This window comes from Chiloscyllium plagiosum, unplaced genomic scaffold, assembly GCF_037043375.1.
Source record: "Chiloscyllium plagiosum isolate Xiang-an unplaced genomic scaffold, Cpla_swu_hap1 HiC_scaffold_38, whole genome shotgun sequence".
In the NCBI taxonomy this organism is placed as follows: domain Eukaryota; kingdom Metazoa; phylum Chordata; class Chondrichthyes; order Orectolobiformes; family Hemiscylliidae; genus Chiloscyllium; species Chiloscyllium plagiosum.
In genome coordinates, this window is record NW_028270176.1 from 35,020,464 (window position 1) to 35,033,336 (window position 12,873).

Sequence of the window (12,873 nt, forward strand, 5' to 3'; positions counted from 1 at the left end):
CTGTGTGGGTGTGATAGCACTCAGCTCCCCAGTGTCTCTCTCCCCTCAGTAACCGTGCAGGTCTGCTGTCCCGCCCGTCACTGTCAGGAAGACAGGAGTGGTCTCCAACGTGCTGTACCCCCTTCTAGCATCTCATTCAAGTGAGCACGAAGGAGCCTTGTGTGTGGGTGTGTGAGTCTGTTTGTGAGTGAGTGAGTGAGTAAGTCTCTGTGTGTGTGTCTGTCTATCTCTGTCTGTGTGTGTGTATGCGTGTGTGTGTGTGTGTCTGTGAGTGTGTCTGTCCCTGGGTGTCTCTGTGTGTGTCTGTGTCTTCCTGTCTGTATGTCTGTGTGTGTGCGTGTGTATGGGTGTGTGTGGGTGTGTGTCTGTGTGTGTGTGTCCACGTGTGTGTGTGTCTTTGTGTGTGTTTGTCTGTGTGTGTCTGTGTGTGTCTCTGCGTTTGTGTGAGTCTGTGTGTCTCTGTGTGTATGTGTGTGTGTGTCTCTGTGTCTGTGTGTGTGTATGTGTGTGTGTCTGTGTGGGTGTGTGTGTGTCTGTGTGTGTGTGTGTGCCTGTGTGTGTCTGTCTCTGTGTGTGTGTGTGTCTGTGTGGGTGTGTGTGTGTCTGTGTCTGTGTGTATGTGTGTGTCTGTCTGTGTGTGTGTGTGCCTGTGTGTGTCTGGGTGGGTGTGTCTGTATGTGTGTGTCTGTCTGTGTGTGTGTGTGTGGGTATCTGTGTGTATGTGTGTGTCTGTCTCTGTGTGTGTGTGTCTGTGTGTATGTGTGTCTGTCTGTGTGTGTGTGGGTATGTGTGTGTGTGTGTGTGTGTCTGTGTGTATGTGTGTGTCTGTCTGTGTGTGTGTGTGGGGGGTGTGTGTGTGTGTGTGTCTGTGTGTGTATCTGTGTGTCTGTGTATGTGTGTGTCTGTGTGTGTGTGTGGAGGGTCAGGGATGTTCGGATGAGCTGTTCCTTCTCTCACCGGTCTCTCTGCAGCTGATGTTCCTCAGGCCACTCGCTGTCAGTCGTATCGCCAGAGCTGGGTCTGCCAACCATCTCCGAGAGGACTATATCTGGGATGTGAAGCCATCTGTCTGCCCTCGGTGTGTCTGCGCTCGGTGTGTCTGTCTGTCTGCCTGTCTGTCTCGGTGTGCTTCCTCTCCCTCCTGCTCTCCTGCAGACGGCTGCCTATGGACCGCCCCACACGCCTCTCATACAAAAGCCATTATGAGCGGGAGGCAGACAGATCACAGCAGCAAATCCAGCGTAAGCTCACAGCACTCACCCTCGACCAGCTCCCCTTCCCTGCTCACCCTCTGCCTCCCAGTGTGTCAGGACTGGCCTCCTGCTCCCAGAAAGCCAGCAGGAATAATGGGAATCCTTCTTCCCCTCCCCGGGCTGGGAGGGAAGCTGTGCTCAGGGCAAGAGATGGATCTGTCTGCCTTTGTGTTCCAGCCTCACAGCGTGGGAACCTGTGACAATTCACAACGCTGCACTCACTCCCCCTCACAGACACTCCCCCTCACACACACACTCCCCCTCACACACTCCCCCTCACACTCACACACACCCTCACACTCACACACCCCCATCACACTCACTCACACACTCCCTCACACTCATACACTCCCTCACACTCACACACTCCCTCACACTCACACCCCCCCATCACACTCACTCACACACATACACTCCCTCACACACTCCCCCTCACACTCACACACTCCCTCACACTCACACACCCCCATCACACTCACTCACACACTCCCTCACACACATACACTCCCTCACACTCACACACCCCCATCACACTCACTCACACACTCCCTCACACTCATACACTCCCTCATACTCACACACCCCCATCACACTCACTCACACACTCCCTCACACTCATACACTCCCTCACACTCACACACCCCCATCACACTCCCTCACACTCATACACTCCCTCACACTCACACACCCCCATCACACTCACACACCCCCATCACACTCACTCACACAATCCCTCACACTCATACACTCCCTCACACGCTACACTCCCTCACACTCCCCCTCACACTCACACACTCCCTCACACACTCCCCCTCACACTCACACTCCCTCACACTCACACACCCCCATCACACTCACTCACACACTCCCTCACACTCATACACTCCCTCACACTCACACACCCCCATCACACTCACTCACACACTCCCTCACACTCATACACTCCCTCACACTCATACACTCCCTCACACTCACACACCCCCATCACACTCACTCACACACTCCCTCACACTCATACACTCCCTCACACTCACACACCCCCATCACACTCACTCACACACTCCCTCACACTCATACACTCCCTCACACTCATACACCCCCATCACACTCACACACCCCCATCACACTCACTCACACACTCCCTCACACTCATACACTCCCTCACATGCTACACTCCCTCACACTCCCCCTCACACACACTCACTCACACACTCCCCCTCACACTCACACACTCCCTCACACACTCCCCCTCACACTCACACTCCCTCACACTCACACACCCCCATCACACTCACTCACACACTCCCTCACACTCATACACTCCCTCACACTCACACACCCCCATCACACTCACTCACACACTCCCTCACACTCATACACTCCCTCACACTCACACACCCCCATCACACTCACTCACACACTCCCTCACACTCATACACTCCCTCACACTCATACACCCCCTCACACTCACACACCCCCATCACAGTCACTCACACACTCCCTCACACTCATACACTCCCTCACACTCACACACCCCCATCACACTCACTCACACACTCCCTCACACTCATACACTCCCTCACACGCTACACTCCCTCACACTCTCCCCTCACACTCACACACTCCCTCACACACTCCCTCTCACACTCACACACCCCCATCACACTCACTCACACACTCCCTCACACTCATACACTCCCTTACATGCATACACTCCCTCACAATGCCCCTCACACACACTCACTCACACACTCCCCCTCACACTCACACACTCCCTCACACACATACACTCCCTCACACTCCCCTCACACACACTCACACACTCCCCCTCACACTCACACACCCCCTCACACTCACACACCCCCATCACACTCACTCACACACTCCCTCACACTCATACACTCCCTCACACTCACACACTCCCTCACACTCACACCCCCCCATCACACTCACTCACACACTCCCTCACACACATACACTCCCTCACACACTCCCCCTCACACTCCCTCACACTCACACACCCTCATCACACTCACTCACACACTCCCTCACACACATACACTCCCTCACACTCACACACCCCCATCACACTCACTCACACACTCCCTCACACTCATACACTCCCTCACACTCATACACTCCCTCACACTCACACACCCCCATCACACTCACTCACACACTCCCTCACACTCATACACTCTCTCACACTCACACACCCCCATCACACTCACTCACACACTCCCTCACACTCATACACTCCCTCACACTCATACACCCCCATCACACTCACTCACACACTCCCTCACACTCATACACTCCCTCACACTCACACACCCCCATCACACTCACTCACACACTCCCTCACACTCATACACTCCCTCACACTCACACACCCCCATCACACTCACTCACACACTCCCTCACACTCACACACCCCCATCACACTCACTCACACACTCCCTCACACTCATACACTCCCTCACACGCTACACTCCCTCACACTCCCCCTCACACACACTCACTCACACACTCCCCCTCACACTCACACACTCCCTCACACACTCCCCCTCACACTCACACACCCCCATCACACTCACTCACACACTCCCTCACACTCATACACTCCCTCACACGCTACACTCCCTCACACTCCCCCTCACACACACTCACTCACACACTCCCCCTCACACTCACACTCCCTCACACTCACACACCCCATCACACTCACTCACACACTCCCTCACACTCATACACTCCCTCACACTCACACACCCCCATCACACTCACTCACACACTCCCTCACACTCATACACTCTCTCACACGCTACACTCCCTCACACTCCCCCTCACACACACTCACTCACACACTCCCCCCTCACACTCACACACTCCCTTACATGCATACACTCCCTCACAATGCCCCTCACACACACTCACTCACACACTCCCTCACACACATACACTCCCTCACACTGCCCATCACACTCACTCACACACTCCCTCACACTCATACACTCCCTCACACTCATACACTCCCTCACACTCACACACCCCCATCACACTCACTCACACACTCCCTCACACTCATACACTCCCTCACACTCACACACCCCTATCACACTCACTCACACACTCCCTCACACTCATACACTCCCTCACACTCACACACCCCCATCACACTCACTCACACACTCCCTCACACTCATACACTCCCTCACACGCTACACTCCCTCACACTCCCCCTCACACACACTCACTCACACACTCCCCCTCACACTCACACACTCCCTCACACACTCCCCCTCACACTCACACACCCCCATCACACTCACTCACACACTCCCTCACACTCATACACTCCCTCACACGCTACACTCCCTCACACTCCCCCTCACACACACTCACTCACACACTCCCCCTCACACTCACACTCCCTCACACTCACACACCCCCATCACACTCACTCACACACTCCCTCACACTCATACACTCCCTCACACTCACACACCCCCATCACACTCACTCACACACTCCCTCACACTCATACACTCTCTCACACGCTACACTCCCTCACACTCCCCCTCACACACACTCACTCACACACTCCCCCCTCACACTCACACACTCCCTTACATGCATACACTCCCTCACAATGCCTCTCACACACACTCACTCACACACTCCCTCACACACATACACTCCCTCACACTGCCCATCACACACACTCACACACTCCCCCTCACACTCACACTCCCTCACACTGCCCCTCACACACACTCACCCACACACTCCCCCTCACACTCACACACTCCCTCACACACATACACACACACAGACACACCCACACACACACACACAGATACCCACATACACTGACACACACACACAGACTCACACACAGACACACCCACACACACAGACACCCACACACAGACACACACCCCCTTACACTCACACTCACACACTCCCTCACACTCCCCCTCACACTCACGCACTCCCTCACACTCCCCCTCACACTCACACATTCCCTCACACTCACACTCTCCACTCATTGACACTCCCCCTCACATTCACACACTCTGCACTCACTCACAATCCCCCTTCACACTCATAATCTCTCTCTCACAGTGAGACACTCCCACACCTTCACACACTCCACCAAACACACTTCCCCTTACACACACACTCTCTCACACTCCCCCACACTCTCTGTCTCACACATTCACACACATGCTCACTTGCATACACACTCTCCCTCCCTCACACATACACCCTCACACTCTCTCCCTCAAACACTTCCCTTAACACATTGTCTCTCTCACACACGCAACCATTCATTTATTCTCTCTCAAACACACTTACTCACTCACACTCACTTTCACCCTCACACATTCTATCACACACACTCACACACACAGACACACTGCCCCTCACACACACTCACTCACACACTCCCCCTCACACAGACACACACAGACACACACAGTCACACACACACAGACACTCACACATACACACACACAGACACTGACACACACAGACACTCACACAAACACACACACACTCACACACACACCGACACACACACACGCACACACACACAGACACCCAAACACACACACTCACACTCACAGACACCCACACACACAGACACACACACAGACACACCCACACACACACACACACAGGTACCCACATACACTGACACACACACACAGACTCACACACAGACACACACACAGACACACCCACACACACAGACACCCACACACAGACACACACCCAGACACACCCACACCCACACACAAACTCACATACACAGACACTCACACACTCATTGCACTTCACCTGAGCCCACTGTCCCATTGCCCCACAAGGGGGTAACACTCTCTCCATTCCCGCCCCCACGTTCTGACCCGTTCCAGTCGAATCGTCCTGTCATTTGCTGAAACGCAGAGAGATCCAGGGCCCTCTCTCCCCTGCTCCCCCCTCTCCCCAATCCTGTACCAGCTTCCCTCGATCAGACCCCACACTCCCCCCTCCATCAGGAACCAGCCGAAAGACGTTTCTCTGAACTGACCTGGCGCCGGGTCTGTCCCTCCATAAGGAAGGGGTTTGGAACTGGACACAGTGCTCTGGGAGCTCTCTCTCCCCACACCTCCCAGACCATCGGGGGAAGACTTGCCCACTTTTATACCCCATTCCCCCCCCACTGCTCTCTCTCAATAAAGGCTGACCCTCCATCCCCTTCCCAATCCCTCGCACTCCCTGTGTGTGGAATGTTTGGGATCCATGGACTGGGACTCCCAGATCCCATTGCACCATATCATCCATAAGACATAGGAACAGTTGGCCATTGAGCCCATCTGGTGTGCCTGCTGGTAACTGAGATTGTGGCTGTCCTGAGCGTGCTCATCTCCACCTTCCTGCCTTCTCTCCTTTATATCCTCGATTCCCCTCCTTCCTGATTAAAAATCCCTCTCTCTCAGCCTCGAATTTACTCAATACCCCAGCCCTCTGCAGGAAAGAATCCCACAGACTCCCTCCTGTCGGAGAGGGAAGAAACTCCTCCCGGTCTCTGTCTTCAATGGGGTGACCCCTTTACTCCGAGATGGTGCCCCTCTGGGTCCTAGACTCTCCCTCACAAAGGGGGGGGACCCACCTCTCCACATCTCCCCCCCCCCACCGCCATCCATCCCCCCCCGAGAATCCCGTACATTTCAATAAGGTCGCCTCTCATTCATCTCAACTCCAACGAGTTACAGGCCCCGACCAACTCAACCTCTCCCTCATGAGGCAGTCCCTCCGTCCCCGGGACCAGCCGAGTGAGCCTGCTCTATCTCTGCTTGGATACGGGGCCCCGAACCTGTTCACAGTCTTCCAGCTGTGGCCTGACTCGTGCCTTGTATCAGTTTAGCAAGTGCCCCCCTGAGTTTTATACCCGATCCCTTTGAACACTCCTAGGACAGGGACAGCACGGGGTTAGATACAGAGTAAAGCTCCCTCTACACTGTCCCCATCAAACACTCCTAGGACAGGGACAGCATGGGGTTAGACACAGAGTAAAGCTCCCTCTACACTGTCCCCCATCAAACACTCCCAGGGACAGGGACAGCACGGGGTTACATACAGAGTAAAGCTCCCTCTACACTGTCCCCCATCAAACACTCCCAGGGACAGGGACAGCACGGGGTTAGATACAGAGTAAAGCTCCCTCTACACTGTCCCCCATCAAACACTCCCAGGGACAGGGACAGCATGGGGTTAGATACAGAGTAAAGCTCCCTCTACACTGTCCCCCATCAAACACTCCCAGGGACAGGGACAGCACGGGGTTAGATACAGAGTAAAGCTCCCTCTACACTGTCCCCCATCAAACACTCCCAGGGACAGGGACAGCACGGGGTTAGATACAGAGTAAAGCTCCCTCTACACTGTCCCCCATCAAACACACCCAGGGACAGGGACAGCACGGGGTTAGATACAGAGCAAAGCTCCCTCTACACTGTCCCTCCATCAAACACTCCCAGGGACAGGGACAGCACGGGGTTAGATACAGAGTAAAGCTCCCTCTACACTGTTCCCCATCAAACATTCCCAGGGACAGGGACAGCATGGGGTTAGATACAGAGTAAAGCTCTCTCTACACTGTCCCCCATCAAACACTCCCAGGGACAGGGACAGCACGGGGTTAGATACAGCGTAAAGCTCCCTCTACACTGTCCCCCATCAAACACTCTCAGGGACAGGGACAGCACGGGGTTAGATACAGAGTAAAGCTCCCTCCTCTCCAATGATGAGGCCTGTACCTACCACAGAGAGTGCAGCCTCCTCCTTACTGAAGATGTCCATGAGGGACCTCCTCCACACAGATGCGTTTTCCATCCTCCCTCACGGACGGGCCCTGGCAGGAACTGTCAGAGAAGAGAAACCATTAGTGTCGGAGTCCTGAGGGAGGCTTCTCTGTCCACCCCCTGACACGCGCACCCCTCCATCCCTCAATCCCCGACATGCCCCTCCACACCTCCCTCGGCTGAGTCTATAACCCGGCGCCGGGATGGCTGTATCGGTCAGATCCTCAGCCACCGCTTGGTGGATGGCGGGGGAGGGGATCGTATTCTCCCTGGGGTCCTGAGGCCAGTATTTACCCCTCACTCGACACCGCGGAGGCAACACACGATTGGGGTCAATGTCACGTTGCTGTTGGTGGGAGCTTGCTGGGCACAGATTGGCTGCCGTTTTCACCACCTGGGATAAGACAGACTGCCCTTCGAAAGGACTGCCCGGTTGCCAGTGAAGGTTCAAGAAGTCTTGAGGCGGCGCTACAGCAATGTAAGTCCACCCGAAGCAGCACAGGTCAGTCAGGGGCACCGTGCGGAGGGAGTGAGTGCCAGAGGACCAGGCAGCGCTGAGGTAAAGGGCCCCCGTCCCACTGCAGAGGGGGCGGAGGCTGACCCACAGCAAGCCACAGGAGGGATGGGCTGAGGATCTGATCTGATTTCATACTGAGTCAGTGTGTCACTGAGGACAGTGAAAAGTCCTGTTTTGCCTGCAGTGCAGACAGACCGTAGCATACAAGGGTCATCGGGTGAGGGGTCAGAGCGGGGAACCCCATGCTCCAGCTGCAGGGACCAACATTAAATGTCAAATTTGAGAGGTCCTTTCGGAAGGAGAAGGAGCTGGTCTTGAACCTGTCGGTAGGTGTGTTTACACTTCTGTATCGTCTGCCTGACGGAAGAGATTGGAACCGGGGTAGGAGGGATCCTGAATGATCCCCAGGCAGTGGGGAGAGTAGACAGAGTCTGTGGATGTAAGGATGGTTTGTGTGACGGGCTGCGCTGTGTTCCTGACTTTCCGAAGGTCCCCTTCCCTCTCTCTCTCTCCCTCCCCTCTCTCACATCAGGGGGAGGGTTGAGAGTGGGAGGGGAGCGAGGGAAGGGAAAGACGGCGGAGAGAGAGAGAGAGAGAGAGGAGGGCAGAGCAGTTGCTGGACCAAGCCGTGACGCTCCAGGCTGGATGGTTCCTGTTCTATATCAGTTGGAGTTGGTGAGGGTTCTTCTGGACGTGCTGAATTGCTCTAGCCTCCTGAGGACGAAGGGGCATTGTGGTGCTTTTTGCACTGTCGGGTCAATGTGAATGGACCAGGACAGACTGTTGGTTGTCATTGCTCCCAGGACCCTGACGTTCTGCACCTTTGCCAGTTCAGCTGCGTTGTTGTAGACAGTGGGACTCCGCCCCCCCTCCCCCCCCCCCCCAACTCCTCTTCCTGAAGCCAATGAGGATTCGTTCCATTTTGCTGACATTGAGGGAGAGATTATTATCTTCAGCCCACACCGCCGAGCCCTCTATCTCTTCCCTGAATTTGGCCTCACCATTGTTTGAGATCTGTCCGTGGGTTTGGTCAGTGAACTGGAGATGGAACTTGGCCCCACGGGTCATGAGTGTACAGGGGGTAGTGTAGAGGACTGAGTACACAGCCTTACAAGCTGCTGGCGTGGAGGATGATCATGGAGGAGGTACTGTGGTCTATCCTCACTGACTGCAGTCTGTGGCTCAGGAAGCTGAGTTTCAGAGGACAGCCCAGAGCCCTCAGTCTCGCGGTTTCGAGGTTAGTCTGGGTGGGATCACAGCGTTGAAGGAGGAACTCTGCTCAGTAAGTAGGAGAGAGTGAGGACTGCAGATGCTGGAGATCAGAGTCAAATCGAGTGGTGCTGGAAAAGCACAGCAGGTCAGGCAGCATCTGAGGAGCAGGAGAATCGACGTTTCAGGCAGGAGCCCTTGGTATCCTCATGATCCAGATGTTCAGGGATGTGAGTCGAGCCAGGGAGATGATGCCCACTGGGGAGCTGTCTTACCAGGAGGCAGTTTGCAGGGAATCGAGGCAGGGTACCAGGCTGGGGCAATGTGCGCCATCACTAACATCGGAAAGCACGTCAGGATTCTGGAGGGGAGGGAGAGAGATAGGGAGGGAGACAGGGGGAGGGAGAGAAGGGGAGGGCGAGAGGATGGGAGGGAGAGAGATGGGGAGGGAGACAAGGGGAGGGAGAGAAGGGGAGGGCGAGAGGATGGGAGGGAGAGAGATGGGGAGTGAGACAGGGGAGGGAGAGAGATGGGGAGGGAGAGAGAAGGGGAGGGAAACAGGGGGAGGGATAGAGAAGAGGAGTGAGACAGGGGGGAGGGAGAGAGATGGGGAGTGAGACAGGAGAGGGAGAGAGGAGGGGAGGGAGAGAGATGGGGAGGGAAACAGGGGGAGGGATAGAGAAGAGGAGTGAGACGGGGGGAGGGGGAGAGATGGGGAGGGATGGTTATGTTGTAAAGTGTGTGTTTTAAGGCCTAGTCTGATGGAGCAGTAGGAAGGGGAGTATGGACTCCTACCCGTTCTGACTGGTAATGTATTCAGGTGTCCTGATTGTGCTGGCGACTGGGACCCAGGTCAGGGGCTATTTAAAACAGCATGAGAATTCTTTATTACCCACAGTGAATTAACAAGGCGCCCTGTTCACTGTTGTAGACAGGAAATGTCTCATAATCTTGTGCTCTGATCTCTCGTCTCGGTGGCCAGGTACACAGAGCAGGTTACAAAGTGAAGACTCATACAGTAAAGGAGAGACCCTTAAGCCCATCGAGCCTTAATCAACATACCTCCCCCACGAGAATCCTCAACACTGGTGCCCTGCAAGTACTCAGTCCCCTACCCGACTCCCTATACACTCACAACCGGGGGAGGCCCAATTTCACACACGCTTGGTGATGAAACCACCATTACAGGCCGGCTCTCCGACAATGATGAGGCAGTATACAGGAGGGAGATAGAGGTGGCGTGGTGTCAAGATACCGGTCTCTCCCTCACCCTCAGCAAGACCAAGGAGCTGGTCACTGACTTCAGGAAGCAAGGAGGAGGGACTATGCTGTCTGCATTAACGCAGCTGATGTGGAGAGGGTGGAGAGCATCGCGTCCCTGGGAGAGACTGTCACCAACAATTCGACCTTCGCACGTCGACACTGATCAAGAAAGCACCGCTACGTCTCTCCTTCCTCACGACGTCAAGGAATTTCGGCACGTCCATAAAGAGTCTGCGTTTTCACAGATGCGTTATCAAAAACATTCAACCCAGATGCATCACGGCAACTGCTCTGCCCAGGGACGGTGAGGAACTCGAGAAGGTGGTGTCTACGTCCCAGACCATCACGGGAACCAACCTTCCATCAATGGACTCCATCTACTGGGCTCAGTGCTGTGGAAAAGCTACGAACATCATCAGAGACCCCTCCTGCCCTGGCTATACGCTTTTCCAAACTCTCCCTTTCGGGCAAAAGATACAAAAGTTTAAACACATGGACCAACCAGTTCAATGACAGCTTCTTCCCTGCTGTTATTAGACTATGGAATGGAGCTGTAACCGAACACCTTCCTCATCGCTGTCAACCACTCGGTAAAACACTGAGTCATCCACAAACTCCCTGATCATCTCCCCACCCGATATTCTCCTCTGCACCATTTCTACAGATCAGAAACAAGAAGGGGACACAGGCACACTGGGCTCCAGTCAGACAAACAGCCTCCCACCACCACCCTCTGTCTCCTAAAATGAAGCCAAGTTTGGACCCAACTGGATCTGATGTGCGTTTCCCTTCTCTCTCAGTCACCCACTGACTCCAAGGCATTGGGGAAATCTGTATAAACCCCAACAAGTGCATTACCATCATCCAAACACAACAGACAGACTCACCCAGGAGAGTACAACACAGGATTGAGACCAGGATGAGTTAAACTCTTGGCCAAAACAAGGAAGCCAGTTTACCACACGGCCTTACTTCCCCTTTTCGGAGTTGTTCATACATCAGGACAGAAAGAAATTATTCAGAACTTCCTCCTTCAGACAAACACCACACTCCAAACAATAACACAGTCACGAGCAGCACACTCCCGAAAAACAGCCCTCACCCTCCGACAGTGCGGCACTCCCTCAGCACTGACCCTCTGACAGTGCCCACCCCCTCAGCACTGACCCTCCGACAGTGCGGCACTGCCTCAGCACTGACCCTCCGACAGTGCCCACTCCCTCAGCACTGACCCTTTGACAGTGCCCACTCCCTCAGCACTGACCCTCCGACAGTGTGGCACTCCCTCAGCACTGACCCTCCGACAGTGCCCACTCCCTCAGCACTGACCGTCCAACAGTGCCCACTCCCTCAGCACTGACCCTCCGACAGTGCCCACTCTCTCAGCACTGACCCTCCGACAGTGCGACGCTCTCTCAGCACTGACCCTGCGACAGTGCCCACTCCCTCAGCACTGACCCTCCGACAGTGCCCACTCCCTCAGCACAGTGCCCACTCCCTCAGCACTGACCCTCCGACAGTGCCCACTCCCTCAGCACTGACCCTCCGATAATGCGGTGCTCCCTCAGCACTGACCCTCCGACAGTGCGGCACTCCCTCAGTACTGACCTTCCAACAGTGCGGCACTCCCTCAGCACTGACCCTCCGACAATGCGGCACTCCCTCAACACTGACCCTCCGACAATGCGGCACTCCCTCAACACTGACCCTCCGACAGTGCGGCACTCCCTCAGCACCGACCCTCCGACAGTGCGGCACTCCCTCAGCACTGACCCTC

The 12,873-nt window shown here is 55.1% G+C and overlaps 1 protein-coding gene across 1 annotated transcript in view; it reads right to left on the reverse strand.

Annotated features, from left to right (window-relative positions):
- Positions 1–12,873, reverse strand: part of LOC148139428 (rho GTPase-activating protein 32-like) — a 110,647-nt gene that overhangs the window by 86,814 nt on the left and 10,960 nt on the right. Inside the window, exon 2 of the mRNA XM_087980950.1 lies at positions 8,067–8,167. Coding sequence (XP_087837076.1) covers positions 8,067–8,138 — 72 coding nt within the window. The 5' untranslated portion in view covers positions 8,139–8,167. The remainder of the gene's footprint in view (positions 1–8,066; positions 8,168–12,873) is intronic.